General features: G+C 47.7%; 1 protein-coding gene across 5 annotated transcripts in view; it reads left to right on the top strand.

The window, feature by feature from the left end:
• Positions 1 to 27,952, top strand: part of ctbp1 (C-terminal binding protein 1) — a 394,244-nt gene that overhangs the window by 104,677 nt on the left and 261,615 nt on the right. Inside the window, exon 1 of one of the 5 annotated variants that reach the window (XM_038793323.1) lies at positions 21,952 to 22,086. The exons of 2 other annotated variants lie outside the window; for them this stretch is intronic. Coding sequence is in view for 1 of the 3 variants with exons in the window: in XM_038793331.1 (XP_038649259.1) it covers positions 22,080 to 22,086 (7 nt within the window). In the remaining 2 variants the exon portion in view is untranslated. Of the gene's footprint in view, positions 1 to 21,951; positions 22,087 to 27,952 lie in introns of those variants that run through there. 2 more of the 5 variants (XM_038793327.1, XM_038793331.1) reach the window with 2 other exon arrangements.

Here is a 27,952-nt window from a genome sequence, read left to right as displayed (position 1 = left end):
GGTGCTCTGGTTTCCTCCCACAGTCCAAAGATGTGCAAGTTAGGCCATGCTAAGTTGCCCCTTCGTTTCCAAAAGGTTAGGTGGGGTTACGGGGATAGGGTGGAGGCTTAGGCTTCAGTAGAGTGCTCTTTCCCAGGGCTGGTGCAGACTCGATGGGCTAAATGGCCTCCTGCACTGTAAATTCTATGATTCTAATCTATTATTCTGGATAAGGAACTTTTAGGAAATTAGTTATCGTCAAGCTTTTTTATCGCCTGTTTTTTGCTCCTTGGTTTCATCTGGTCAGGGAGTTCTTTCAACAAAAAATACTGGACTGATGTATTGTTCATATTTCACTGACCTCAATGTAAAAATCGAATCTGCATTCATGTAACTTCTTATTATGTTCCCCAAACATTGCAAAGCACATCACTAACAATTAATTGTTTTGAACTGCAGCCACGCTTAGCATGCTTGCCTTCATCGGACGGGGTATTGAGTACAGGAGCCGGCAGGTCATGTTACAGTTGTATAGGACTTTGGTTAGGCCACATTTGGAATACTGCGTGCAGTTCTGGTCGCCACATTACCAGAAGGATGTGGATGCTTTAGAGAGGGTGCAGAGGAGGTTCACCAGGATGTTGCCTGGTATGGAGGGTGCTAGCTATGAAGAAAGGTTGAGTAGATTAGGATTGTTTTCGTTGGAAAGACGGAGGTTGAGGGGGGACCTGATTGAGGTCTACAAAATTATGAGAGGTATGGACAGGGTGGATAGCAACAAGCTTTTTCCAAGATTGGGGGTGTCAATTACAAGGGGTCACAATTTCAAGGTGAGAGGCGGAAAGTTTAAGGGAGATGTGCGCGGAAAGTTTTTTACGCAGAGGGTGGTGGTTGCCTGGAATGCTTTACCAGCGGAGGTGGTAGAGGCGGGCACGATAGCATCATTTTAAGATGCATCTAGACAGATATATGAACGGGCGGGGAACAGAGGGAAGTAGACCTTGGAAAATAGGAGACAGGTTTAGATAAAGGATCTGGATCGGCACAGGCTGGGAGGGCCGAAGGGCCTGTTCCTGCGCTGTAATTTTCTTTGTTCTTTGTTCTTTGTGGTGTTGGTGTATATGCAGCCATTTTTCAGACAAGAAGATCTCACAAAGAACATTGATATGGGGGCAGCTTGGTAGCACAGTGATTAGCACTGTTGCTTCGCGGCTCCTGGGTCCCAGGTTCAATTCCCGGCTCTGTCATTGTTTGTGCGGCGTCTGCACGTCCTCCCCATGTCTCCATGGGTTGTGCAGGTTAGGTGGATTGGCCATGATAAATTACCTTTAATGTACAAAAAGATTAGTGGGGTTATGGGGATAGGGTGGAAGCGTGGGCTTAAGTATGATGCTCTTTCCAAGAGCCGGTGCAGACTCAATGGGGCAAATGGCCTCCTTCTGCACTGTAAATTCTATCAATAACTAATCTGTTTTTGGTTCATGGAATTGTAAATTTCCCTCCATCACTGTGCCTGGGCCAGCTCTTTGACTTTAGCTTTCTGCTGTAAACCCATCTGCGTGCTCCATTTTCTACTCTTTCACAGAAGAACCATTGACATTTACAGAGCACGGAAGGAGGCTATTCAGTCCTTGGTGCCCATGCTAGCTGATAAGTGCTAGCTGACAAAGTAGCCATCCAGCCTAATCTCACTTTCCACCTCTTGGTCTGTCACCTTGTCGGTTATGGCACTTCAAGCGCAATTCCGAGTACTTTTTAAATGTTATGGGCGTTTCAGCCTCTACCACTCTTTTCAGCCTGTGAGTTACAGATCCACACCAAATTTGTGCCCAAAATATTTGGAGTTATTGTTTAATCCAAATTAACCAAATTCATATTGAAAATATGTATGCTTTACATATCAAGATAGTTCATTGTGATTGGAGGATGAATGTTGACTTGGATACTGGGCATTCTTTAAATAGTGCCTTGAGAGCTTTAATATCCACCTAAAGTACAGGAATAAATAGAGGAGTGCTAGGAAGCAGAGAGTTATGCAGCATTCACTACAACAAATTATTAAATTGCCGTACTAGATCGTTGGAGTGGTCTGAATCAACACCTAACTCAGAGACAAGAGTGCTAACTGATCTGAACACGTACTCAAACGTGTCCCCTTTTGCTTTTACCAAGTTGAGTTTCTCATCCTTGTTTTCCAATACCTTGATGGTCTTGCCCCTCCCTAACTCTCCTCCAACCTCACAACTCTCCAAGTTATGTACACTTCTCTAGTTCTGGTCTCTTGTGCATTCCGGGAATATTTGCTCCAGCTTTGGTGGGCGTAGCTTCAGTTCCAAGGCCAGAGTTTCCTCTCTGCATTCTCCACATCCACCTTGTTTCCCTTCATTGAGCCACTTCTTAAAACTTGCCTCTTTAACAATATTGTGGTCATCTAACTTTATATCTCCTGTATGGATCAGTGTCATACAACCTCTGAAATGAAAAATGAAATGAAAATTGCTAATTGTCACAAGTAGGTTTCAAATGAAGTTACTGTGAAAAGCCCCTAGTCGCCACAATCCGGCGCCTGTTCAGGGAGGCTGGTACGGGAATTGAACTGTGCTACTGGCCTGCCTTGGTCTGCTTTAAAAGCCAGCTCTTTAGCCCTGTGCTAAACCAGCCCCTTGCTAAATTGCTAACGGCAATTGATAAATATATAGGTTTTGTTATTGTTGAGATATCGGCTGTTTCTAAAAGATCTTCTGCTGGTACAATGGTTAGCACTGCTGCCTCACAGCGTCAGGGACCAGGGTTCAATTCCGGCCTTGGAATACTGTCTGTGTGGAGTTTGCACGTTCTCCGTGTCTGTGTGCGTTCCCTCCGGGTGCTCCAGTTTCCTCCCACAGTTCAAAGAGGTGCAGGTTAGGTGGATTGGCCATGATAAATTGTTCCTTACTGTCCAGAGAAGTGCAGGTTAGGTGGGGTTACGGGGATTGGGCTCGGGAGGTGCTCTTTCAGAGGGTCGGTGGGCAAAGAATGGGCTGAATGGCCTCCTTCTACACTGTAGGGATTCTTTGATATAGCAAATTTAGGGAGAACATTCACAGGAAGTTAGCCCCCAGGGTGTTTCCTTGTGGACAGCATGTTCATGATATATTCATTCTTTTAATCTCATCTGTGAAAGTTGACAAGACGTTTTGCAATGCACATTTGGATTCAGAAAATGTTTGCTGGAACCCCAAGCTTTAAGTTCATGGTAACTTTACCCAAATGTTTTTATTCATGTTTTTGTATTGCTTTCAAGGACTTTTACAGTTTTGGAAATGTCCGTCTGCAATTCTTTCGGGGTGAATTTGATCTCTGTGAGGAGCTCAAAGTGTGGCTTTACACGGCCAGAAGTTCCAATTAATGAATCTATTATTAAGAAAATTAGACCAACTTTGAAGCAGGAGTTGAAACACTAGAATCAATCATAGAATCGCAGAAGTAGGCCATTCAGCCCATCGAGTCTGCACTGGCCCTTGAAAAGAGCACCCTACTCAAGCCCACACACCCTATCCCTGTAACCCAGTAACCCCACCTAACCTTTTTGGACACTAAGGGCAATTTAGAATGTCCAATCCACCTAACCTGCACGTCTTTGGACTGTGGGAGGAAACCGGAGTACCCGGAGGAAACCCACGCAGACACGGGGAGAAAGTGCAAACCCCACACAGTCACCCGAGGCTGGAATTGAACCCGGGACCCTGGAGCTGTGAAGCAACAGTGCTAACCACTGTGCTACCGTGCCGCTAGACTCAGACGTATTAGACGTGTCGTCATAATCCACAGGATGGGTTACGAAAAGGAGATGGTCACTTGAGCCTGTTCCGCAATTCAGATTTGTCTGTACCTCAACTTCATCTACCTATCTTGATACCATTGCCGATAAAATTATTAATCCCAAATTTCAATTGACCGAGCCGCAACAACATTTTGGCGGCTTTTGTGAGGGCCACGAAGAATCCAGCACGAGTCTTCAGGATACAAAGAAATAACATTTATTTACAATAACATATATACACAACAGCAGCAACTTCCCTTGCAGCTACTCCTCTCTCTCTCTGGTTCCAAACTGGCCAGCTTTATTTATGCAGGGAGTCAGCTAATGATTTTGCCGCCCCCCTCATTGGGGAAGCTCATACTCCCACAGGATTGTGGGATTGTCATTAGTCCCCAGCCAATGGCAAGCAGGCAGGTTATAACATCCCTCCCCCCCCAAAGTCCAAGGAATCCACCGAAGACACTGACGAAGGAGGGCGTCGGACTCGTTTTGCCGCAGGCCGGACCCCATTTGCACGAGGCGCTGGATCAGGCGGCGTGTAACGAGATGGAGACTGGCACTTCCGTGATGAACGGCGCAACGGTTGTCCATCCACGGCCCGTGGGCCCGAGGATTCCCCCTCTGAGGTGTCTTGTGTCTCCATCTCGGAGTCAGAGTCTGCTGCCTCCGTCATCTCGGCGTCTTTATCTCCACGCGGTTCTGTCACGACCTGCGCAGGCTTTGAGTGAGACACCAGAGGAAGATTGTGAGGAATACTTTCCATTGTGTCTGGTCTCTGTGGCTGTAGAAATGAGCTCCTGGGGCGGGGAATCTTTGGAAGTGATAGTCTTCTGGACCAAACATGGTCTACATGTTTGCACTGGAGACAACCCTGGGCTTGCACCTGGTAAGAGATAGGGCCCGTTTGGCCAAAGATTACGCCAGGGACCCACTGGGCACCATCAGCAAAATTCCAAACAAACACTGGGTCACCGGGCGTAAACTGCCGAATCGGCCGATGCCGAGAAAAACCATGTCCCTGCCGTTCTTGCGTGCGGCGTACTTTTGCGCCAATATCTGGGAAAACCATGCTAAGGTGGGTGTGAAGTCTCCGGCCCATTAAGAGTTCTGCGGGAGCTACTCCAGTCACCGCATGGGGGGTGGACCTATATGAAAACAAAAAATGAGCCAATCTCGTTTCCATCGACCCGGAAGACTGCTTCTTTAGGCCACGTTTGAATGTCTGCACTGCGCGCTCCGCCAACCCATTTGAAGCCGGGTGGTAAGGGGCAGTGCGGATGTGGCGTATGCCATTCATCTTCATGAACTTCGCAAACTCCTCACTTGTGAACTGAGTGCCATTGTCCGTGACCAGCACCTCGGGGAGGCCATGCGTACTGAAAGACAAACGCATCTTCTCGATTGTTGCGCAGGACGTTGTGCCTCCCATCTTATGCACCTCTAGCCATTTAGACTGGGCATCGATTAATAGCAGGAACATGGATCCTTGAAAAGGGCCGGCGAAATCCACATGCAAGCGCGCTCAAGGCCGCCCTGGCCATTCCCAGTGATGTAGGGGCGCGGCCGGCGGAAGCTTCTGATGCTCCTGGCAAATGGAGCAGTTTAGGGCCACCTTCTCAAAGTCGGTGTCGAGGCCTGGCCACCAGACATTGGCCCATCCGGGCCAACATTTTCATTTTGGTCACACCTGGATGCCCGTTGTGCAAGTCTCTCAGTATCAGCTCCTGTCCTTTTTCCGGGACAATCACACGCGTCCCCCACAAAAGGATGCCGTCTTCCACGCTGAATTCGGACAGCTTGGAGGAAAATGCCCGCAACTCGCCTGGGAGCTATCTATGCTGCCCTCCATACAGGACTATGTGCTGAACCTTTGACAGGACTGGCTCCGTTTGGTTCCACTCACGGATCTGTGATGCCGTGACAGGCAAGGTGTCCATAATATTTAGGGTTGCAACCACCTCACCGGTCGTGGGGGTCGACATGGGGCCGGTCGATAAAGGCAATCGGCTCAGTGCATCGACATTCCTATCTGGGTTCCTGGTTTGTGTTCGAGAGAATACTCGTATGCAGCGAGCAACAAAGCCCAGCGCTGGATCCGTGCGGAAGCAATGGGCGGTATTGGCTTATCCTCTCTGAAAAGTCCCAGGAGAGGCTTATGATCAGTCACGGTAGTGAAGTGGCAGCCATATACATACTGGTGGAAACGTTTCACCTCAAAGACCACTGCCAGGCCTTCCTTCTTGATCTGCGCGTACTTTTTTTCTGCTGCAGTCAGTGTGCGGGAGGCGAAAGCTATCGGCCGCTCGACCCCGTTCTCCATCCTGTGGGACAGGACGGCCCCAATACCATACGGGGATGCATCACATGTGACGAGCAAATGCTTTCCAGGATCATAGTGGGTTAGTAACCCAGACGACGACAATTGTTGTTTTACCCGCCGGAAAGCGGTTTCTTGCGGCTGACCCCAAACCCAGGTGTGATTCTTCTTTAGCAGAAGGTGCAACGGGGCCAGCGTAGTTGCCAGATTGGGGAGGAACTTGGCCGAGAAACGAACGAAGACGCAAAGTGTCAGTCGGGGCGGGGGCCTGTTGAATCGCGCGCACCTTATCTGCGACGGGGTGCAAACCTTCGCGGTCCACCCGATAACCCAGGTAGACTACTTCCTTCGCGTGAAAAACACACTTTGTGCGACGTAAACGAACTCCAGCCTCCGAAAAGCGTCGAAAGACAGCCTCCAAATTTTCCAGATGTTCTTGCTCCGACGTCCCTGTGATCAAAACGTCATCCAAGTAGACAGCAACACGTGGTAAACCTCTCAAAATGCCCTCCATAACGCGTTGAAAAATAGCGCAGGCAGAGGATACCCCAAAGGGCAAACGTGTATATTCGTACAGGCCCCGGTGTGTATTAATCGTTACATATGGCCGGGAGGCAGGGTCCAGCTCCAACTGCAGGTAGGCGTGACTCATATCTAATTTTGTGAACGAGAGTCCACCTGCAAGCTTCGCGTAGAGATCCTCTATGCGAGGCATTGGGTATCGGTCGAGTCGGGAAGCCGTATTCACTGTAAGTTTATAGTCACCGCACAAGCGAACTGTGGCGTCTGGCTTCATTACAGGTACAATTGGTACTGCCCAGTCAGCGAAAAGGACGGGCCTGATGATAACCAAAGTCTCCAAACGAGTGAGCTCCCTTCTACCTTCTCGAGCAAGGCGTAAGGCACCGGGCGCGCCCAGAAATAGCGCGGCGTGGCTCCTGGTTCGACTTGGATACGGGCTACAGCCCCTTTTATTTTCCCCAAACCGGGCTGGAATATATCTGGGCATCGTCCTAGCACCTCAGTCAACCCTCCAGATCCTGTTTGGAGGATGTGCTGCCACTGCAACGGCAAATGGCGCAACAAGTCCCGACCCAACAGGCTGGGCCCATGGCCGTGCACCACGATAAGTGGGAAACGCCCCTCCTGGCGTCCATAAACAACAGGGGTCATCGTAGTTCCTGCAATGTCCAATGGTTCCCCCGTGTAGGTGGCCAACCTGGCCTGTGTGTCAGTTAATGTAAGGGTCTGTATACCCTACTTGATGCGGTCGAATGTCCTCTGGGCGATCACGGAGACCGCTGCACCAGTGTCCAACTCCATCTCAAGCGGGTGACCATTGACCCGTACTGTCACTTTAATGGGGGCCACACGGGGAGCTGCCGCACAATGCAGCTGCAGGCAGTCGTGCTCCGTCTCCACGTCCTCGGGAGTAGTCGCCGCAGGTTCATCCAAATGAAAGGTACGGCCCCTGGGCTGGCCCCAGTTTCGGTCGGAACGACAGCGCCTCTGGCGCCCCCAGGACCGGCGTCTGCGACGGGGTCAGCGGCTACAAGTCTGACACGGATATGGCTCCTCATCCATTGGTTCTGGAGAAGGCTCCCTTCGGGGAGGAATGTCCGACAGCCACCAGCGCCGGCCCTAGGGTTGCTGGCGCCCCGGGCAAGCTGAACTTCGGCGCCCTTCGGGGGGGGGGGGCGGGTCGGGTCGGGTCGGGGGGGGGTCGGGTCGGGGGGGTCGGGTTGGGTCGGGGGGGGTCGGGTCGGGTCGGGGGGGGTCGGGTCGGGTCGGGTCGGGGGGGTCGGGTCGGGTCGGGTCGGGGGGGGGGTCGGGTCGGGTGGGTCGGGGTCGGGTCGGGTCGGGGGGTCGGGTCGGGGGGGTCGGGTCGGGGGGGGTCGGGTCGGGGGGGGGTCGGGGTCGGGGTCGGGTGGGTCGGGTCGGGGGGGTCGGGGGGGTCGGGTCGGGGGGGGTCGGGGGGGTCGGGTCGGGGGGGGCGGGGGCGGGGGGGGGTCGGGGAGGGTCGGGGCGGGGGGGGTCGGGTCGGGGGCGGGGGGGGTCGGGTCGGGTCGGGGGCGGGGGGGGTCGGGTCGGGGGCGGGGGGGGTCGGGTCGGGGGCAGGGGGGGTCGGGTCGGGGGCAGGGGGGGTGGGCGGGGGGGGTCGGGGCGGGGGGGTCGGGTCGGGGGGGTCGGGTCGGGGGGGTCGGGTCGGGGGGGTCGGGGGGGGGTCGGGTCAGGGGGAGTCGGGGGGGGGGTCGGGTCAGGGGGGGTCGGGTCGGGGGCGGGGTCGGGGAGGGTCGGGGCGGGGGGGGGTCGGGTCGGGGGCGGGGGGGGTCGGGTCGGGGGCGGGGGGAGTCGGGTCGGGGTCGGGGGGGTCGGGTCGGGGTCGGGGGGGGGTCGGGGTCGGGGGCGGGGGGGTCGGGCCGGGTCGGGGCGGTCGGGTCGGGTCGGAGGGGGACCGGAGTGACCTGGTTATATGATCGGGACTCACCGATCGGCGGGCCGGTCTCTCTGTCGGCAGGTCTCTGACGCCGGTCACACACTCGTTGATGGCGCCCCCTAGCACATGGCGCCCCGGGCGACTGCCCGAGTTGCCGGTACCTTGAGCCGGCCCTGACAGCCACTGGCGTTGATCCGGACATCGCCTCGCCCAAGGTACCGCAGGGGTGCAGGGGGACGCTTTCGGACGGAAGGGGTTGCGCCCCAAGGCATGCACCTCCATTCCCTGTAGCTCCTGCACTCCTCGTTCTGCGCTCTCTCGGGAAAATACTATTTGAATGGCCTGCTGAAAAGTCAATGTTGGCTCGGCTAACAACTTTCTCTGGGTGGCCGCATTGTTAATACCGCAAACCAAATGGTCGCGTAACATTTCTGATAAGGTCTCACCATAGTCACAGTGCTCTGCAATCCTGCATAGCCTGGATAGAAAGTCGGCAAGGGATTCTCCTGGGGTTCTTTCAGCGGTATTAAACCGGTAACGTTGGACTATAGTGGATGGGGTTGGGTTAAAATGTTGCCCCACTAAATTCATAAGTTCATCAAAAGTTTTGGTGTCCGGCGCAGCTGGGTACGTAAGGCTCCTAATCACCCCAAACATATGCGGGCCGCAGGCGGTGAGCAATATGAGCACCTGGCGCTCGTTTTCAGTCATATTGTTTGCCTGGAAATAGTAACGCATCCGTTGTGCGTACTGGTTCCAGCTTTCCAGCGCAGCATCAAAAACATCCAAACGTCCATACAGAGGCATGGTGTGATAGAAAACAACTTCCAACCTAGAACAGTACAGCACAGAACAGGCCCTTTGGCCCTCAATGTTGTGCCGAGCAATGATCACCCTACTCAAACCCACGTATCCACCCTATACCCGTAACCCAACAACCCCCCCCCCCCCTTAACCTTACTTTTTAGGACACTACGGGCAATTTAGCATGGCCAATCCACCTAACCCGCACATCTTTGGACTGTGGGAGGAAACCGGAGCACCCGGAGGAAACCCACGCACACACGGGGAGGACGTGCAGACTCCACACAGACAGTGACCCAGCCGGGAATCGAACCTGGGACCCTGGAGCTGTGAAGCATTTATGCTAACCACCATGCTACCGTGCTGCCCCGCACGGTAGCACCTGTGTCCAACAAAAGTCCAGGGAGGTGGCTTCAGCAGTGTAGACAGCTATTCACTTTAATCCTCGTCGCCAGTTTTGTGGGGGCCACGAAGAATCCAGCACGAGTCTTCAGGATACAAAGAAATAACATTTATTTACAATAACATATATATATATATATTATATATATATATATATGTATATACACAACAGCAGCAACTTCCCTTGCAGCTAACCCCTCTCTCTGCTGGTTCCAAACTGCCCAGCTTTATTTATGCAGGGAGTCTGCTAATTATTTCTCCGCCCCCCCCCCGTCATTGGGGAAGCTCATACTCCCACAGGATTGTGGGATTGTCATTAGTCCCCAGCCAATGGTAAGCAGGCAGGTTATAACAGGGGCTGAATTTGTGTTGCCCCCATGCAATCCACCGCCAACATCCACATCTATTTCAAAGCCAATAGGTCCTTCCTGAGGAGCAGTGCCCAGGAAGTGAACGCAATACTCCATTGAGAGCTGACCTGGCTTTGCTGTTTCTACATCAGCCGATACATTACATTGTACAACACAGAAATGTATTCTGTACCTAAAGTGCAGCAATATTTAATCAGAGCTGTCCATTTAAGGCTACTAAGACTAAATGTTGTAAATAACATAGTTTGCACCATTTGAGGTTAATTGCCTTTGCTGAAGGAAGATGAGTAATTTCTTTTTAAATTTCTGGATCCAGGGCAGATGAAAGCAATGTGAAATGATTGTCTTCCTCTTTTTCTGACACTTTTGACACTTCAGTGATGTCTGAAGTGCGACAACTGAAATGTGACACTCAAAATTGTTTAATACACATAGATAAATAATATTGTCGATGCTGTCATTTGTAGATCAAAGTTCTCTCACTTTTGATACATCCAGTTTGAAAATGACATTATACAATCCTTGGACTGTAAAGTGTAGCAGATTCCCTGACACATTGATTTAGTGGCAGTGTTTATGCTTGCTGTGGAACTGGGTGATCCAGGATAAATTTAGTCACACAAATCTGTCACTCCCTGCACTCAATACTCAAAGCAGCAGCAGCAGCACACGTGTCTGTGCCTCAATGACATCATAAATAGTTGCATTTTGCACTCTCATAAGTTTTTAATTACTTAATTGGCATCGGTGAACGTGCTTTTTAAAATAACATTTTCATCGTATTTCTTTGACATTCGTGTCATGTCCGAATTTATGGTGAGGCACAGATCATTTGCACTGAGGCAAGTGAATGACGTTTACTCTTGGCTAAGGACGACTGTAGCAACTTCATTACTAGTGCTTGGCTGAGATCAGTGAACTCAGCATGTGTCAGGAACAGACCTCGGATTTTCTTAGTGTCTGTCTGAACGTGCTGGACTGCACAATGCATTTGTTAACCTCAAAGGGTTGCAAAGTGCATTGATTCACTAAGCTATCATTGAGGTCCTTGACCCGCACCTACCACAGAGCAGATTGCGAGACCGATCACTTGCTTGTCAGCCGCAGAGACAGGCTTACCCCTGAGAGTTTCACAGTTCCAGACAAGGGCGGCTTGGAAGCACAATGGTTAGCACTGTTGCTTCATAGCGCCAAAGACCCAGACTGTCTGTGTGGAGTCTGCATGTTCTCCCCGTGTCTGTGTGGGTTTCCTCCGGGTGCTCCGGAATCTTCGCCAAAATACCGAAAGATGTGCTTGTTAGGTGACTTGCGCATTCTGAATTCTCCCTGTGTACCCGAACAGGCGCCGGAGTGTGGCGACTAGGGGCTTTTCACGGTCACTTCAATGCAGTGTTAATGTAAGCCTACTTGTGACAATTATAAAGATTGTTATTATTAGATGGCCCAACACGCATCAACATCTTTTGCACATGTAATGATGCCCAACTGCTACACTTCACAACACTAGCTCTCGAACAATTGCTACTCACCAAAGGTTTATCAGGAAGCACCAGCGCTGGTACCTCGGAGGCTGGGAAGTGGACTCCTGTGAATTTGTTCAGTCACTTGCCTCCGTAGTTTAAAAAGAAAAAGTTAGGGGGCTGAATTCTCCGTCGGCGGGATCTTCCATTTCAGAGCACTCAGGCCCTCAATTTCCCAACAGCTTGAGGGTGCCCACAATAGGGAACCCCATTGGCCGGCTGCTGGGACGGAGAATCCCACTGCCGGTGGGGCGCGTTGCACCAGAAAATGGGTGCGGAGGGACGGAGTATCCCGCCCAGAACCTGTCAAGTCAGGTTTCACTCTGGGATCTGATTTGTCCATTCATAACGTCAGCTGGGATGGTAACACAAGCATGGCAAGAAAGTCCTAAACATCATTTTTGCACCTGGCAGTCGTTGGCTGAAGATAGAGGAAAATGGCGACACCTCCTGTGGGTTTGCGTGCAGGACCACCCTGATAACCAATAGCTACAGTGGTTTGGAAACAAGCGTCAACAGTGAACACAACAGGGTGGCTTCATGTTCTGCCTTTGTTGGTGAATCGGTTTCAAGGATTGGTCCATCCAGCCATCAGCAAATGTGCACCATTTGCAGACACCCCATTTTGAAATTCTATGCGTCCATCATCTTTAGTAGCTGGAACAATAAGGCCGCGCACCATGTCAAGGTGCGTTATTTGTTATAATTACTAAACTGATTATCCAGTGAAGAAGTCTGTTTATTTTAATTTATTGGACTCAATTCATGTTAGGGTGCAATTTAGCGTGGCCAGTCCATCTACCCTGCACAGCTTTTGGTTGTGGGGGTGAGACCCACGCAGACACGGGGAGAATGTGCAAACTCCACACGGAGAGTGACCCGGGGGGGAACCAAACCCAGGTCCTCAGCGCTGTGAGGCAACAGTGCTAACCACTGCACCACCGTGCTTCCCAGAAGTTTTCTATTTACATCAGCTCTATATTGTTAAATGCTACTGTTAGTGGGGTGCAGAAATGCATTATCCTTGTTTATGTAGTTGTATTTACATTGAGTAGACATATAAGAGGTTGCACCGATAAATGTAAAATGTCTGATCAGTTGAGGAGGGATAACATAGTCAGATCTGGGGAAATTGGGAACATACCAAATCACATTCTAATATGGAGTAGAAAACTTAATCTTGTGTCACTGTGAAATTCCCACCTACCATGGCTTTGGCTCTCCGCTCGCAACATTTCTGCAGTTGTTATTTATAAAACCTGTAGACTGGAGTTTGCTGGATTAAGCTATCTCATGGCCTTCGCAGGTATATACATTTTTCACGCACCCTCCAGCTCATTTAGTTTTCCCCTGTAAACTGCTGGATTTGTAAGCTCATAAAGGGTGCAACAGGGTAGCTGGACCCTTGGAGAACCACCCAAGGAAGATGCCAGCCCAGAGCCAGAACCCTCCACTTAGAGCCACCTGATGACAATCAGAGTATGCAATTGCATTGCATTGCCGCGCCAAGAGTTGCCCCCATCAGGATTACTGTCCAGGTGAATGGTCATCCATTAGAGGTGGAGTTGGACACGAGGGACTAAGCTTTGGTAATAGGGAGGCAGCCCTTCGAGAACATCAGGATTGGAGTTCAACAGCTGCGTTTGCAGGACACCAAGGCAATGCTATCAACCTATGCGGGGGAACCCCTAGCCATAGCAGGCACAATGATGACCCCAGTTACATATGGATAGCAGTTCATTAGGCGGCCATTAATAATAGTGCAGGGCCCTGGACCGAGTCTGCTGCTCTGTGATTGCCTTCAAAGTCTCCGGCTGGACTGGCAACAGATCGTCCAGATGGGCACTGGAGGACTTTACAAAGTCTTGGGAAGTATCTAGATGTCTACCAGGAGGGCTTGAGTAAAATTAAGTGGGCCATGACCAAGATATATGGAGATCCTGAGGCCCAACCAAAATCTTTCAGGGCCCACCCTCTCCCTGTTCGTATCTGGGGAAAGTCAAAGACAAGTTCAACTGACTGGAAGGTCATGGTATCATCCGGCCAGTATAATCTGCTGATTGGGCAGCAGCTGTAGTCCCGGTACTAAAATCTGACAAAACTGTATGGCTTTGTGGAGGTTATAAGTTGCCAGTAAACAAGGCCCCCCCTGTCTAGACAGGCTGTCAATGCCATGATCGAAGACCTATACGCAAAGTTAGCTGGGGATGATTCATTTTCTTTTTAAAAAATATTTTTTATTCTCCTCCTTTTTCACATTTTCTCGCAAATTTACACCCAACAATAAACAATAATCAGTAACGAATGTAATGTCAATCCCCATTTCAATAACAACAATCCCATCCTCCCACCAAACCCCAGACACTAGCCCGCAGGTTGACATAAACAAATGATAAAAAGGAATCGGGAATCACTCATAGTCACCATTAACACATACAGTCCCTCTCCTCCCAACCCTCCCAGCCCCCAACCCCTCTAATGTTCGATGTGATCCAATTCTCGAAGGTGCATAATGAATAATGCCCATTGTAGAACCCCTCCATCCTTCTCCTCAGTTAAAATTTGACCTTTTCAAGCGTCAAGAATTCCAGCACGCCCCCCTGCCACGCCAGGGTGGAAAGGTTGATCTCCACCCTAACAGGATCCGCCTTCGGGCGATCAACGAGACGAAATCTACAACATCTGCCTCCACACTCGTTTCCAACCCCGGCTGGTCCGACGCCCCAAATATGGCCTCCCGACGGCCTGGGTCCAGTTTCACGTGCACCACTTTAGAGATTACCCTAAACACCTCCGTACAGTAATCCTCCAGCTTTGGACAGGACCAAAAGATATGAACGTGGTTTGCAAACCCCCCCCCCCCCCGGCAACGTTCACACACATCTTCTACCCCCTCAAAGAGCCGACTCATACTCCCCCTTATATGGTCCGCTCTATACACCACACCACCTTCAAGAAAGGGAATAGGAATGACCCTGGTAATTACAGGCCAGTTAGTCTTACTTCGTTGGTCGGTAAGTTAATGGAAAAGGTCCTGAAGGATAGGATTTGTGACCATTTGGAAAGATGCAGCTTAATCCTGAATAGTCAACACGAATTCGTGAAGGGTAAGTCTTGCCTCACAAATTTGATTGAATTCTTTGAGGAGGTAACTAAGTGTGTCGATGAAGGAAGAGCAGTTGATGTCGTATACATGGATTTTAGTAAAGCATTTGATAAGGTTCCCCATGGTCGGCTTATGAAGAAAGTAAGGAGGAGTGGGATAGAGGGAAATTTGGCCAATTGGATAAGTCACTGTCTATCACATAGATGACAGAGGGTGGTGGTGGATGGAAAATTTTCAGACTGGAGACCAGTTACCAGCGGTGTACCACAGGGATCAGTGCTGGGTCCTCTGCTATTTGTGATTTTTATCAGTGACTTGCAGTAGGGGCTGATTTAGCACACTGGGATTAATCGCTGGCTTTTAAAGCAGACCAAGGCAGACCAGCAGCACAGTTCAATTCCCGTATCAGCCTCCCAGAACAGGCGCCGGAATGTGGCGACTAGGGGCTTTTCACAGTAACTTCATTGAAGCCTACTCGTGACAATAAGCGATTTTCATTTCATGGGGGGCTGAAGGGTGGGTGTGTAAATTTGCTGATGACACCAAGATTGGTGGAGTAGTGGATGAGGTGGAGGGCTGTTGTCGGCTGCGAAGAGACATTGATAGGATGCAGAGCTGGGCCGAAAAATGGCAGATGGAGTTTAACCCTGATAAGTGCGAGGTGATTCATTTTGGTAGAAAAAAATTTGAATGCGGATTGCAGGGCCAATGGCAGGGTTCTGAGGAATGTGGAGGAACAGAGAGATCTTGGGGTTCATGTCCACAGATCTCTGAAGGTTGACACTCAAGTGGATAGAGCCGTGAAGAAGGCCTATAGTGTGTTAGCATTTATCATCAGGGGGCTTGAGTTTAAGAGCCGTGGGGTTATGCTGCAACTGTACATGACCCTGGTGAGGCCACATTTGGAGTATTGTGTGCAGTTCTGGTCACCTCACTGTAGGAAGGATGTGGAAGCATTGGAAAAGGTGCAAAGGAGATTTACCAGGATGCTGCCTGGTTTGGAGGATAGGTCTTATGAGGAAAGGTTGAGGGAGCTTGGGCTTTTCTCTTTGGAGCGGAGGTGGATGAGAGTCGACTTAATAGAGGTTTATAAGATGATGAGGGGGATAGATAGAGTGGGCGTTCAGAGACTATTTCCTCGGCTGGATGTAGCTGTTACAAGGGGGCATAACTATAAGGATCAGGGTGGGAGATACAGGAGGGATGTCCGAGGTAGGTTCTTTACTCAGGGATTGGTTAGGGTGTGGAATGGACTGCCTGCTGTGATAGTGGAGTCAGACACTTTAGGAACTTTCAAGCAGTTATTGGATAGGCACATGGAGCACACCAGAATGACAGGGAGTGGGATAGCTTGATCTTGGTTTCGGACAATGCTCGGCACAACATCGAGGGCCGAAGGGCCTGTTCTGTGCTGTACTGTTCTAAGAATCAGCTCCAACCTCGCACACGAGGTGGAGGCGTTCACCCACCAGAGAACCTCACACCAGAACTCCTCCTCCATACCCTCTCCCAACTCTTCCTCCCACTTTTCCTTGATCCTTCTAGCGGTGCCTTCTCATCCTCCAAAATAGCCCCCGAAACTACCGATACTACCCCCTTCTCCAGTCCCCCTGTCATCACACCTCCTCGAGTAATGTGGAAGCCGGCTCTACTGGAAAGCTCTGTATCTCCTTTCTGGTAAAGTCTCGAACCTGCATGTATCTAAATATTTCCCCCTGCTCCAGCCCATACTTCGCTCCCAGCTCCTTCAATCCCGCAAATCGACCCCCCAAAAATAAATCTTTAAGTGTCCTAATTCCTTTCTCCTCCCATTTCCGAAAATTTCCATCCCACTTCCCTGGCTCAAATCTATGGTTCCACCGAATCGGCATTACCCTTGACCCTGCCCCCAACCCGAAGTTCTGTTGAAACTACCTCCAAATTCTCAACGAAGCTATTACTACCGGACTCCCTGAGTATCTCCCCGGGGCCGGCGGGAGCCTCAACTGCTTCACTGGGCAGGGGATTCCATAGATTCACAACCCTTTGGGTGAAGAAGTTCCTCCTAAACTCAGTCCTAAATCAACTTCCCCTTATTTTGAGGCTATGCCCCCTTGTTCTGCTTTCATCCGCCAGTGGAAACAACCTGCCGGCATCTACCCTATCTATCCCCTTCATAATTTTATATGTTTCTATAAGATGGCCCTGAATCCTTCTAAATTCCAACGAGTACAGTCCCAGTCTACTCAACCTCTCCTCGTAATCCAACCCCCTCAACTCTGGGATTAACCTAGTGAATCTCCTCTGCATAACCTCCAGCACCAGTATGTCCTTTCTCAGGTAAGGAGACCAAAACTGAACACAATACTCCAGGTGTGCCCTCACTAACACCTTATACAGTTGCAGCATAACCTCCCTAGTCTTAAACTCCATCCCTCTAGCAATAAAGGACAAAACTCCATTTGCCTTCTTATGGCCCCTTATCACCCTTCCTCGAACAGGTTGGCTGAGTGAGCGGTGCAGACCTTCATGAGAGGTTTGAAGAAACAGACCACATGATCTGTGGAAATGAGATAAGCATGACTTTTGTTCAGTTGCCAGACCTCACCGAATGCCACGAGCTATGTAGCTGTTGATGGGCCAGAGGCTTGGGGCCTGCCAACCTCATGTTGCCAGATATTGGCGGGAGAATGCATTGTGGTCAGGATCAGCAGAGGTGAGGCCAACGCAGGCGGATGTGGATAAGATGTTTCCAACCAGGGATGCAGTGTCTGTCTGAAGCTTCGGGAATGGTGTCTGTTGGATTCCAGCGACAATGGTACAACAGACCGGATGAGGCTCGTACCAATTTAAACCAGTGAACGGACCGTGCAGTAATGGACGGTGGAGGAGGCCAGTGTTAGAACATGCCCCACCAGAGGAACCGTCTTCCAGCCACATCGCCTTGACACATGGGGGTCTGGGTTGTTGTTCCCTGGGAGCCCGACACCGAGATGCAAGAGGTTTTCCTCCGGGTGCTCCGGTTTCCTCCCACAGTCCAAAGATGTGCGGGTTAGGTGGATTGGCCATGCTAAATTGCCCGTAGTGTCTTAATAGTAAGGTTAAGGGGGGAGTTGTTGGGTTACGGGTATAGGGTGGATACATGGGTGTGAGTAGGGTGATCATTGCTCGGCACAACATTGAGGGCCGAAGGGCCTGTTCTGTGCTGCATTGTTCTATATGTGGGTAAGGTGGATTGGCCATGCTAAATTGCCCGTAGTGTCCTAAAAAGTAAGGTTAAGGGGGGGTTGTTGGGTTACGGGTATGGGGTGGATACGTGGGTTTGAGTAGGGTGATCATTGCTCGGCACAACATTGAGGGCCGAAGGGCCTGTTCTGTGCTGTGCTGTACTGTTCTATGTTCTATGTTCTATGCTCTAGGTAGTGGACTCGGACTCTGAGATGGAGGCTGAGGCATCCGAGGTTTCCAACTACGACTTTACCAGGGATCAGCCACCAGCGGTACCCCCAGACTGTCACCGCGGAAATGACATTTCCCGATACGCTGCACACCCGCAACCCAGCCCCGCAGACTCAGGAGGTGCGGCCGCAGGCAAAGAGGAGTAGACGTACTCCGGCACTCCCTTCTTCAAAGGGACTTACGGCCTTCGTGGAGAACGAGCTCCCCTGCTGAGGGGCGGAGGCCCGCCAGCGGGCTCCTTAATTCATTGCCATAAAAGCCAGCCCAGATAGGAGCCAAGCTGCAGAGTAATCCCAGCTGGGACTGTTGCATGTGAATACTTCCCTTTGGAAAATAAACCATTTTTGATTCTCATTTGTGGACTCATCCTTGACTACTAAACTCTTCAACCAATGAAATTGAGATGTCAACACCAGAAGGACGAAGGTGAAAGCGTAAATTTGAATGGGTGAATCCATTGTCAAATCAAGTGCAGAAAAAGAAATTAAAGAGGGAATAAAAGATCAAATTGAGAGAAAAGAGAGGCAGAAAGTAAGAAAAATGCAAACATTTTAAATTTGGCATTTAAAAAAAATCTCCGACATCAATTTGCTCCTGAAGAAATGAAACTCCATATTTCTAATTGTCCAGTCAATGGGCCAGAGGTTGATTGATGGGTCATGAACTACCACGTTGTTAAAAGGGCTACTATACTGAACTTATTGTGGTGAGTTTAATGGGACAAATAATGCAAATGTGTGAGATTGGGAGTTAAGGATGAAGTGCAGTTTTCGTAAAGCTAACACGGGTGGCACAGCACAACACGGCTTATGACTGCTGGTAATTCACAATTCATGGGGCATCTCTTCCTCACTATTAATTGTTGGCTGTTTCACATTAATAACAGTAAGAAGGCAGCATAGTGGCGCAGTGGTTAGCCCTGCTGCCTCAAGGCGCCAAGGTCCCAGGTTCGATCCTGGCTCTGGGTCACTGTCTGTGTGGGAGTTTGCACATTCTCCCCGTGTTTGCGTGGGTATCGCCCCACAACCCAAAGATGTGCAGGGTAGGTGGATTGAACACTCTAAATTGCCCTTCAATTAGAAAAAACAAATTGGTATTCTAAATTTAAAAAAAAATAACTGCAAGTGTCATTCACACACTATTCTTTCAGTAAATTCCAGTCAGAAACTTATCCTTCATGGTTCTTTTGAAGGAACGATGGCAGCCAATTTACACATAGCGAGTTCCCAAATATTGCAACAGAATAAATGATCATCAGTTGCATAGACTTTGGCTGAGGAATAAACACTGCCCAGGACACTGGAAGAATTCTGTGCTGTTTGAATAGTGTGGTGGGATCTTTCACATCCAGCTGAGAGGGCAGATGGAGCATTGATTTAGCATCACATCTGAAAATGCCACACTCGCTTGATAGTCCACAGAACTGCCAGCCTAGACTGTGTGCCAAGTCTCTGGAGTGTAACCTGAACCCACAACCTCCTAACTGTTGGCAAATGTAGGGCAGCACGGTGGTGCAGTGGTTAGCACGGCTGTCTCACGGTGCCGAGGTCCCAGGTTCGATCCTGGCCCTAGGTCACTGACCGTGTGGAGTTTGCACATTCGCCCCGTGTTCACGTGGATTTCACCCCACAACCCAAAACAATGTGCAGGGTAGGTATATTGGCCACGTCAAATTGCCCCTTAATTGGGAAAAAACATTTTGGCGAATGTACTGCTACTAAGCCAAGGCAGATACTAAGGAGGTGGCTGGATGTAGATAAATAAGACTAGGTTAGTTTTTACTCATTCCAACATTATCCTGAGGTTGTAAGGCCGTTTTGCCTCAGGACAACAAGACTCTTTTTAAAAAATACATTTTGAGTATCAAATTCTTTTTTTTCCAATTAAGGGGCAATTTACCATACTATGGCCTCAACGGTGACCTTGGATTCATGTCTCACTACATTTAACCACATTTAACTCCCCCACCATCTGGCATGGGCTTGTGAAAACCTGCCAACTGTCCTGGCTTGAGACAATTCACACCTCTTTAACCTGTGATTATCCCTCTCTCCAGTCGCACCGTCTGGACCTGTCAAGACTTAATTACCTGCAAAGACTCGTATACAAAGTATCATCATGCATCATTGACTTTGTCTTTATATGCTGTGTTTGTGTAACCTACCTATTCACTCACCTAACGAAGGAGCTGCACTCCGAAAGCTAGTGATTCCAAATAAACCTGTTGTTGTAAGACTTCTTACTGTGCACTATCCACACGGACAGTGATCCGGGTCAGGGGTCAAACCCGGGTCCTCGGCGCCATGAGGTAGCAGTGCTAAACACTGCGCAACCATGCCACCCCTATGAGACACTGTTGACCTGGTCAGTCCCGCTGACAGTCTACAGGTGGATGAATTCATGTCCGCCATAAATGTCTCAGTTGAGCCCTCCATCTTGAAAATATTACAACAGTGACTACACTCAGGATTTAATTTGCTGTAAAGCACTTTGGGACACCCTGAGATGATGAAAACGTTATATCAATGCAAGTTCCTTCTCTTTTTGGTTCAGAGCTGAAGTGATGCAGATTGGCATTAGGAGAATAGAAAATGGCTTTAAACAAGCTGCATAAGGATTTATAAATGTGCAAGGCAATTTAACCAATCCTAGCTCTTGAATCTTGAAAATAATTCAAGCAGTCTCCCAATGCATCCGCATCCACCATTTTTCTGTGAAGAAAATGGAAGGACGACGTTCAGAATGTAAGAAGGAAAATGAAATTGAATCAGACCATTTCCTGGTTTTTGTTTCTTAATGTCATGTTACTTCTGCATATAGGATATAATAATTTCTGAAGGTGTGCAAGAACATTCATTTTTAGAAGAAATATATAATTTTGTAAAGAAATAATTTTATAGCATGTGGAATAGCATTTGCACATTTGTCACGTCAGGCACAAGTGACAAGGTGCAGGACTTTACATCATGACTTTGTAAACAAAGAAGACATGGATGCTTTATTCTTCATCAATAGAAACAAGTTTGAAAAAATGCAGATTGTTCACTTAAAGTAATGATCAGAAGAGCTAAAAAAATACTGGCAAGTTTTGATTTTATGCATCTGGTACGTATACAGTAAGGCTGTTGGTGTGAAACTTTTGTGATGGAAGTATGTAAGTCATGTGTGTTCGGCGTTATAATTTCGAATGGTAAAATAGGCAAGGAGGGACTTGAAATTTGGGCAAAATATTGTTCGAGTAGAGATCTGCGTCCTCCTCCTCCACCCCCCCACCCCCCCCCCCCCACCCAGCTTGACAAACACACAAAAAAAAGGTAAGCTTGTGGTTGCAGTACCTGCAACTGCCCTGCGTCCACTTTGAAAGGAGACTGGAGGAGTACCTGGATGCAGTTTGATGTGTGCTGTCTATGACTGGCACAGTGAGAACTGCAACACACACACACACCTAATTTTATCTTCCAGGGATTTTTGCTCAACAGCCTGTTTCTAAAATTTCTAAAATCAGCAGCCTGGTGTGTGTTTTTTAAAAAATTTAACATTTCTGGCTAATCAAAGTCCCTTTAGCTCCTGTACATAATACACCCCTCACAAATTTTTTTTTATTCCAGCAGCCATCCCTTAGAGAGGGGGTTGTGTTGTGCGTTGCCTATTATTTTTTAGGGCCTACCCCCCTCCCCTCAGCCTCCCTGAGCCAGCGAGCAGTTGTCTGACTGAGTAATGAGCCATGATATGGTTGGCCAGTTTCCAACAACAGCTGCTTCGGATAGGCTTGTGAGAGGCAACCGGAGGCGGCCATTGGTTTCGCCGCCTTTTTTTTTCCACCTCCCCTCCTCCCTCACTCCTCCCCGCCTATTTTTTTTGTGATCAGCTGAAGTAAATTGTGGTACAAGCTGAAGGTGGGGGATGCAAGGTTGGTCTCGCTTTTATCACCTTCCTGAGAGAGGGGGGAGGGAGGGAGTGTGAGAGTCTGACTGAAAGGCAGCAGCAGCAGCAGCAGCAGCTTCTTTTCTGGGGGAGGAGGAGGAGGGGGGAAGTGAAAGCCCTTGTTGTTGTTGTTGTTTAGTGATTTGAAGATGGGTGGATTTTTATTTTATTCTTTTGATTGGGCGGGGTTGCCACACAGACCAGTCCCCGGTCTCTGGTTTGGTCCTGGCTGTGCGTGAATGAGAGGATGAAGAAGGATGGGGGGGGGGGGGGGTTGGGTTGGGTTGGGGATATATATTTTATTTCTCTTTTGGGAGGGCCTTCTGTTCCTCATTTTTGTTTTTGGACGGGGCGTCTTGATTTTGAATCTGTCAGTTGAAAGCTCGTCAGCATCCTGCGATGAGGCAGTTTTATCTTTTATTCCCCCTCCTCTCGCCCTTCCTGCCGTTTAATCTGAGCCTTGTATCAGGATGATGTTTTTAAAAAATTTCGTCCTGCTGTAGTAAACAGCTTTTACTTTACTGTGCCCAACTTGGCTTGAGTTTGGTGCAGTACCGTGATTGCTCAGTAGAAGTTTATACTGAGATTTTTTTTTGGCCCATCAGTGACAGGTTAATGCTGCAATATCGCAGGGCTGACGTTTTTTTGGGGGGCTGTTTTTACACTTCAAGTGTCAAGGTCGAAGTGCATTTGTGCGTGGAATGATGCTCTGTTGAATTGTGCAGATTGGGGTTTAATCCCTGGTTCTGAATTAAAAATAAAATAAAATCTGTAAGGCCCCCCCCCCCCCCTCAAACAAATGACTTTTTGATCTATGCTTGTAGTTTTATTTATTAAGTGAATTTATGTATGAATGATATATTTAATACGTACTTGCTGTCAGTCTCAAATGGGAATGTTACTAGATATGTGCCAAGCGATCTATCCAACATAACATGTATAGGCAAAAACCACCACAAGGGTTTAAAAAAAAATGTTTACTGTTCTGGAGTCACAATTGGAAAGCTGTTCTGGTTCTGTGGATACTGAATTTAAAATAAATTTTGAAGTAGAAATTTACAGTTTTGAGTTTGGGCGATAACGTGCCTTTGGCGTTTCCACAGGGATCGAGGTTGCAGAATGCAGCCCCAACATTCACATTTTTAGTTTGATGTCTCTTACCATTTAGCTCGCTGTGATCATAAACCTGTTCTGGTTGTGCGGTATTGAAGAAAACTATGCAGCAGTTGGGAGTGCTTTGACCTTATTGCGTTGCCAAACCATTGTTGCTGCCTAAATTTAATTTTGCTGATTGTGCTTTCGTTCAGGCACTGTGAATCTCTTGTTCAGCACAGTATCCAGTTTCCTCTGACCCTTTCTGAAACACATAATCAAGATTATCCATTCTACGAAAAATGGACATGTCGTCTTTCTGGAAATGGTTTTTGGAAGCTTTAATACTGCAAATTTACAATTTTTATTATGAAAATTGTGTTGATTTGGATGGTTGGGCAGAAGGGAAATGCAGCTGTTAAGATAATGTCTCTACCCTTCCAGTTGGCGTTTAAGACTTCCATTAACGTTTGGGGTGTAGCACTATATGCTTCCAAACAAAATGCTTGTAAAGAATAACAGAGGTTTCTTAACATTTAAGGAAATAAAATCTCGTGGAATGTATACAAGGCACTAAATACAGAAAGGATGAACATTTGAAGGTTTGGATGACAGCATTTTAAAAGCATGTGATCTAACCAACTGTATGTACCTACAAAAAGAGTCAATTTTTCAGGGTACATCACTGAATAGCAGTTTTCCCTGTGGAAAATGGCACCATATGTTTACCAAAACATTTAGGGTTTACCAAGACTGCTGTGCTGACAACAATTTTTTTTTTCTGTTCTGTATGCTTTTAAATAGTATTTTGCATCTCACCCTCAGTAGAAAAAAACATCAATTTAGCGAGCAGAGTAATGGCTGAATACCATGCAGACAGGATTTAGGATCTGCTATTCCCCTGTCAGTTAGTGTATTTTTACATCATGTAAAATCTGAGCAAGTTAGGATTGATGTTGGAACAAATTGCCTATTATATTTTTGATTTAATCATATAAAGACAGCAGTGATATTTCATCTACCCTAGAACTAAAAAGGTACAGAAGTCTCCTAATCTGAAAATTTCCCAGTCTTCAACAGGGGAAAATAGCCAACATGATGCTAGATAAGGCTTTTAAAACAAAAAAGAATGCCATCTTCTAAATGAACAGCACTTAAATCAGATGAAACCTTGATTCCCATTTCCAGTGTCAGTCACCAAAGCACAAAGGGGATCTTTTAAGTGCTGCATGCAGTAGAGAAGGGAGGGAGAAAACTGAGCTAGTCAGCTAAGAAAGTAGGAATCAAAAGTAAATATCATGGAGGCATAATAGACAATTTAAGGGAATGGAAAGGATAACTCGAGTGTTCCCCCCCCCCCGGAATTGTGTTGTCTGAGAAAGATGAAGAGGCATTGGCTCAATCCAGCAAAAAAGTAATCTTGGATTTGGAAGCCAGAGGGATCAATGAATTGAATAGATTTCCAGATAGATCTGTGGAGGCAAAACAGCTCTGGGAAATAATTAGATGCTGCACTGGGAGGTCTTCAGTATCTTTTCTGGGAGGCTGAATTTAGATGAATTTGAAAGAGCTTCGCATCTGTTGCTATCTTGTGAAACTATACTTGACGTCAGGATATCCTTAAAGGGACAGGATAGATTAAGCACATCATGCATGATACATTGTGCATGATGTGGTGTAATGAAAAATGCCCCTGTGTTTATTAAGTAGTTCAGCCGATGTGGCAGATTTGGCATGCAAATTATTTTGGAGTTCTTGCACAAAAGAAAGGAATTGATCTTCAAGATTGCAAGAAATAAAATAAAATTTGTCACTTTTAATTTTTCATCAGATTGAAGATTGGATTGATCAATTTTATTTGGTGTTTTTTTTAAACTATTTGTGCCAACTGACATTTTAGAAGAGAGCCAAACGATGCACTACTTGCTAACTTGATTGCATGTAACTTCCTCAGTGATCTGACTCATCAATTTCAGTTGTATTATGCTATCATTTTAAAGGTTCATTGGCTGCGTTTTCTGCATCAATTGCATGTGATATCGTGGAACCGAAAGGTTAAAACTATTCATGTGGGTCTTCCTTTTTTCGACATTGTCTGAAAAATTGAGATTTTCTTTGAATTTATATATTTTCTCTATCTAGATATTTGTATGGGAGTTAGGAACCTACATGGGGAACTGGTCTTGCAGGCCACAAAATATTGTTTAAGTATTTCAGTGGACTAAAATTGTGCTTTGCAGAATAACTTTTTACTTAATGGCTCGTGATAATGAGGTGAGCACGGTTGTGGTAAATGGCCCAGGTTTTTTTTTAATTCAATCACAGAATTTGGGTGTAGTTGACCAGGCCCAGTAATTATTACCATCCTGAATAGCCTTGAGAGAAGGTGGTGGTGAGTTGCTGCCTAGAACCACTGCAGTCAGCTTGCTGAAGGTACACCCAGTGTTAAGGAGGGAGTTTCGGGATTTTGACCTGCTGACAATGAAATAATGACAATATATTTCCAAGTCAGAATGGTGTGAAACCTGAAAGGAAACTTCAGTGTCCCTGTGCCTCTGCTGCCCCTTGTTTGTCTTAAAAGGTTCTGTCAAAGGTTTGGCGAGTTGCTGCAGTGCCTGCTACGAGTATGTGCCAGTGGTGTTTAAGGTGGTGGATGAGGTTCCAATCAACTGGGTTGCTTTGTCCTCTTCCTAGTTGAGATTCTTGAATGTTGTGAAAGCTGTACAGTTCCAGTATGCATTTGTGTCTGCTACAGTTGATTTTTCTGGTCAATGGTAACCCTTAGAATGATGATGGTGGAGAATTGAGCAATGCCATTGTATGTCAAGTGGAGATGGTTGGGTTCTGTCGTTGGATCTGATCATTGCCTGGCCCTTGTGTGGAGTGAATGCTACTTGTCAACTATGGCTAACAAGAGAAATTAAATATTGTATAAGATAAAAGGAAGTGGTTTATAAAGTTGCCAAAAAAAAGTAGTGAAGCCGGAGGATTGGGAGAATTTCGAATTGCCCGAAGGAGGACCAAGCAACTGATAACAAGAAAATAGAATATGAAAGTAAACCAGTGAGAAACATAAAAACAGACTGTAAAAGTTTCTGTAAGTATATCAAAAAAAGGAAAAGATGAGCAAAGACCAATGTAGGTCCACTGTAGGCAGAGACAGGAGAATTTATAATAGTGGATAAGGAAATGGCAAAGAAACTGACAAATATTTTGGGTCTGTTTTCATGGCGCAAGATGCAAAGGGCCTCCAAGGAATACGAGAGAACTAACGGACCAGCAAAATGAAGAATATATTTTTTTAAAAGTTGAATAAATTAATGGGACTGAAATCTAATCGATCTGAAACTGATGATCTAAACTCAGTGTTAAAAGAGAGGTGTGCAGAGATGGTGAATGCATTGGTGGGGATGGTGGACAGGGTTGCGGTGGTTGGGGGGTGGCTGGTGGTGGTGGAGTGGGGGTGGGGGGCGGTTTGGGGGTTTAGACCCATAGGACACGAGGAGGAATTTCTTCACTCAAAGGCTCGTGAATCTTTGGAATTCTCTACCCCAGAGAGCTGTGAAGTCAAGGCTTGATCAATAAATTTCTAAATGGTAAAGACATCAAGGGATATTGTAATTGCGGAGGAAAGGTAGAAGATCAGCCATGATCTAATTGAATGACAGAGCAGCTCCTTGGACCAAATGCCCTACTCCTGCTTCTATTCCCTTTGTTCCTCACAGAGTGGATGGTATCCTCTGTGTGAAGATGGGACTTTATCCACATAAAGACTTCAGTGGTCACTATTACCAGTACTTGTCACAGGTCCAGTTGTTTTTCACAGGTGAGTATGGGAAGTGGGCTTTTCCCAAGGTCCATTCAGGCAATTTTGCCCTTAGTAGTAGTGCGATGGAGTAATTTTTTTCTGGTGGGCATTAAAGTCCAGCAACCGAGAATACATTTCATGCCCTTGGTCCCCTGCGTGCTTCTTCCAAGTGTTATTTCCCATATAGGTGTATTGATTCATTAACTGAGGGGTAAGTGGTAGGTAGTAATCAGGAGGTTTCCTCGTGTATATATTTGACCTGATGCCATGAAACTTCATGGGAGTACAGAATCTAGAATTGGGGGCGGCACAGTGGATAGCACCGCTGCCTCGCAGCGCCAGAGACCCAGGTTCAATTCCGGCCTTGGGTAATTGTCTGTGTAGAGTTTGCGCATTCTCCCTATGTCGTATGGGTTTCCTCCGGGTGCTCCAGTTTCCTACCACAGTCCAAAGATGTCCAGGTTGGGTGGAGTGGCCATGCTAAATTGCCCCTTAGTTTCCCACTAAGATGATGGCGTTTGGAACCTTGCTTGAATGGTATAATTTGGTGACTTATGATTGTGTCGGGCTGTTGCTTGCCTGTGTGCCAACTCCAAATTTTGGTATAAGCCCCCAGATGTGAGTAAGAAGGATTGTGCAGGGTGTCGTGGAGAAGATGGGGGAGGAGAGGGGAGGATGGCACCAGGTGGTTGCTCATTCGGAGAGCTTGTGTGGCCATGAAGGGCCAAATTACTTCCTGTTCCAACACTTCTGTGATTGTGACTGGGCATGGTGGTTTTATTTTGTCATTTTTGGTGACTAGGTCAATGTGAGATGGCCTGTCAGACCTAATCAGTGGTGGAGGGACTGATATATTTTAGTTTAACTACATTATAGGTAGGAATTTTAACTTTGGGGTTTATTTAAGTGCAATAGTTAACTAGATTGATAAATGTTTGTTTACACTGAAATG

Source organism: Scyliorhinus canicula, chromosome 3 (genome assembly GCF_902713615.1).
Source record: "Scyliorhinus canicula chromosome 3, sScyCan1.1, whole genome shotgun sequence".
NCBI classification, from domain to species: domain Eukaryota; kingdom Metazoa; phylum Chordata; class Chondrichthyes; order Carcharhiniformes; family Scyliorhinidae; genus Scyliorhinus; species Scyliorhinus canicula.
The sequence above is the reverse complement of the archived record's forward strand: the minus strand, read 5'-3'. Positions and strand labels throughout refer to the sequence as shown.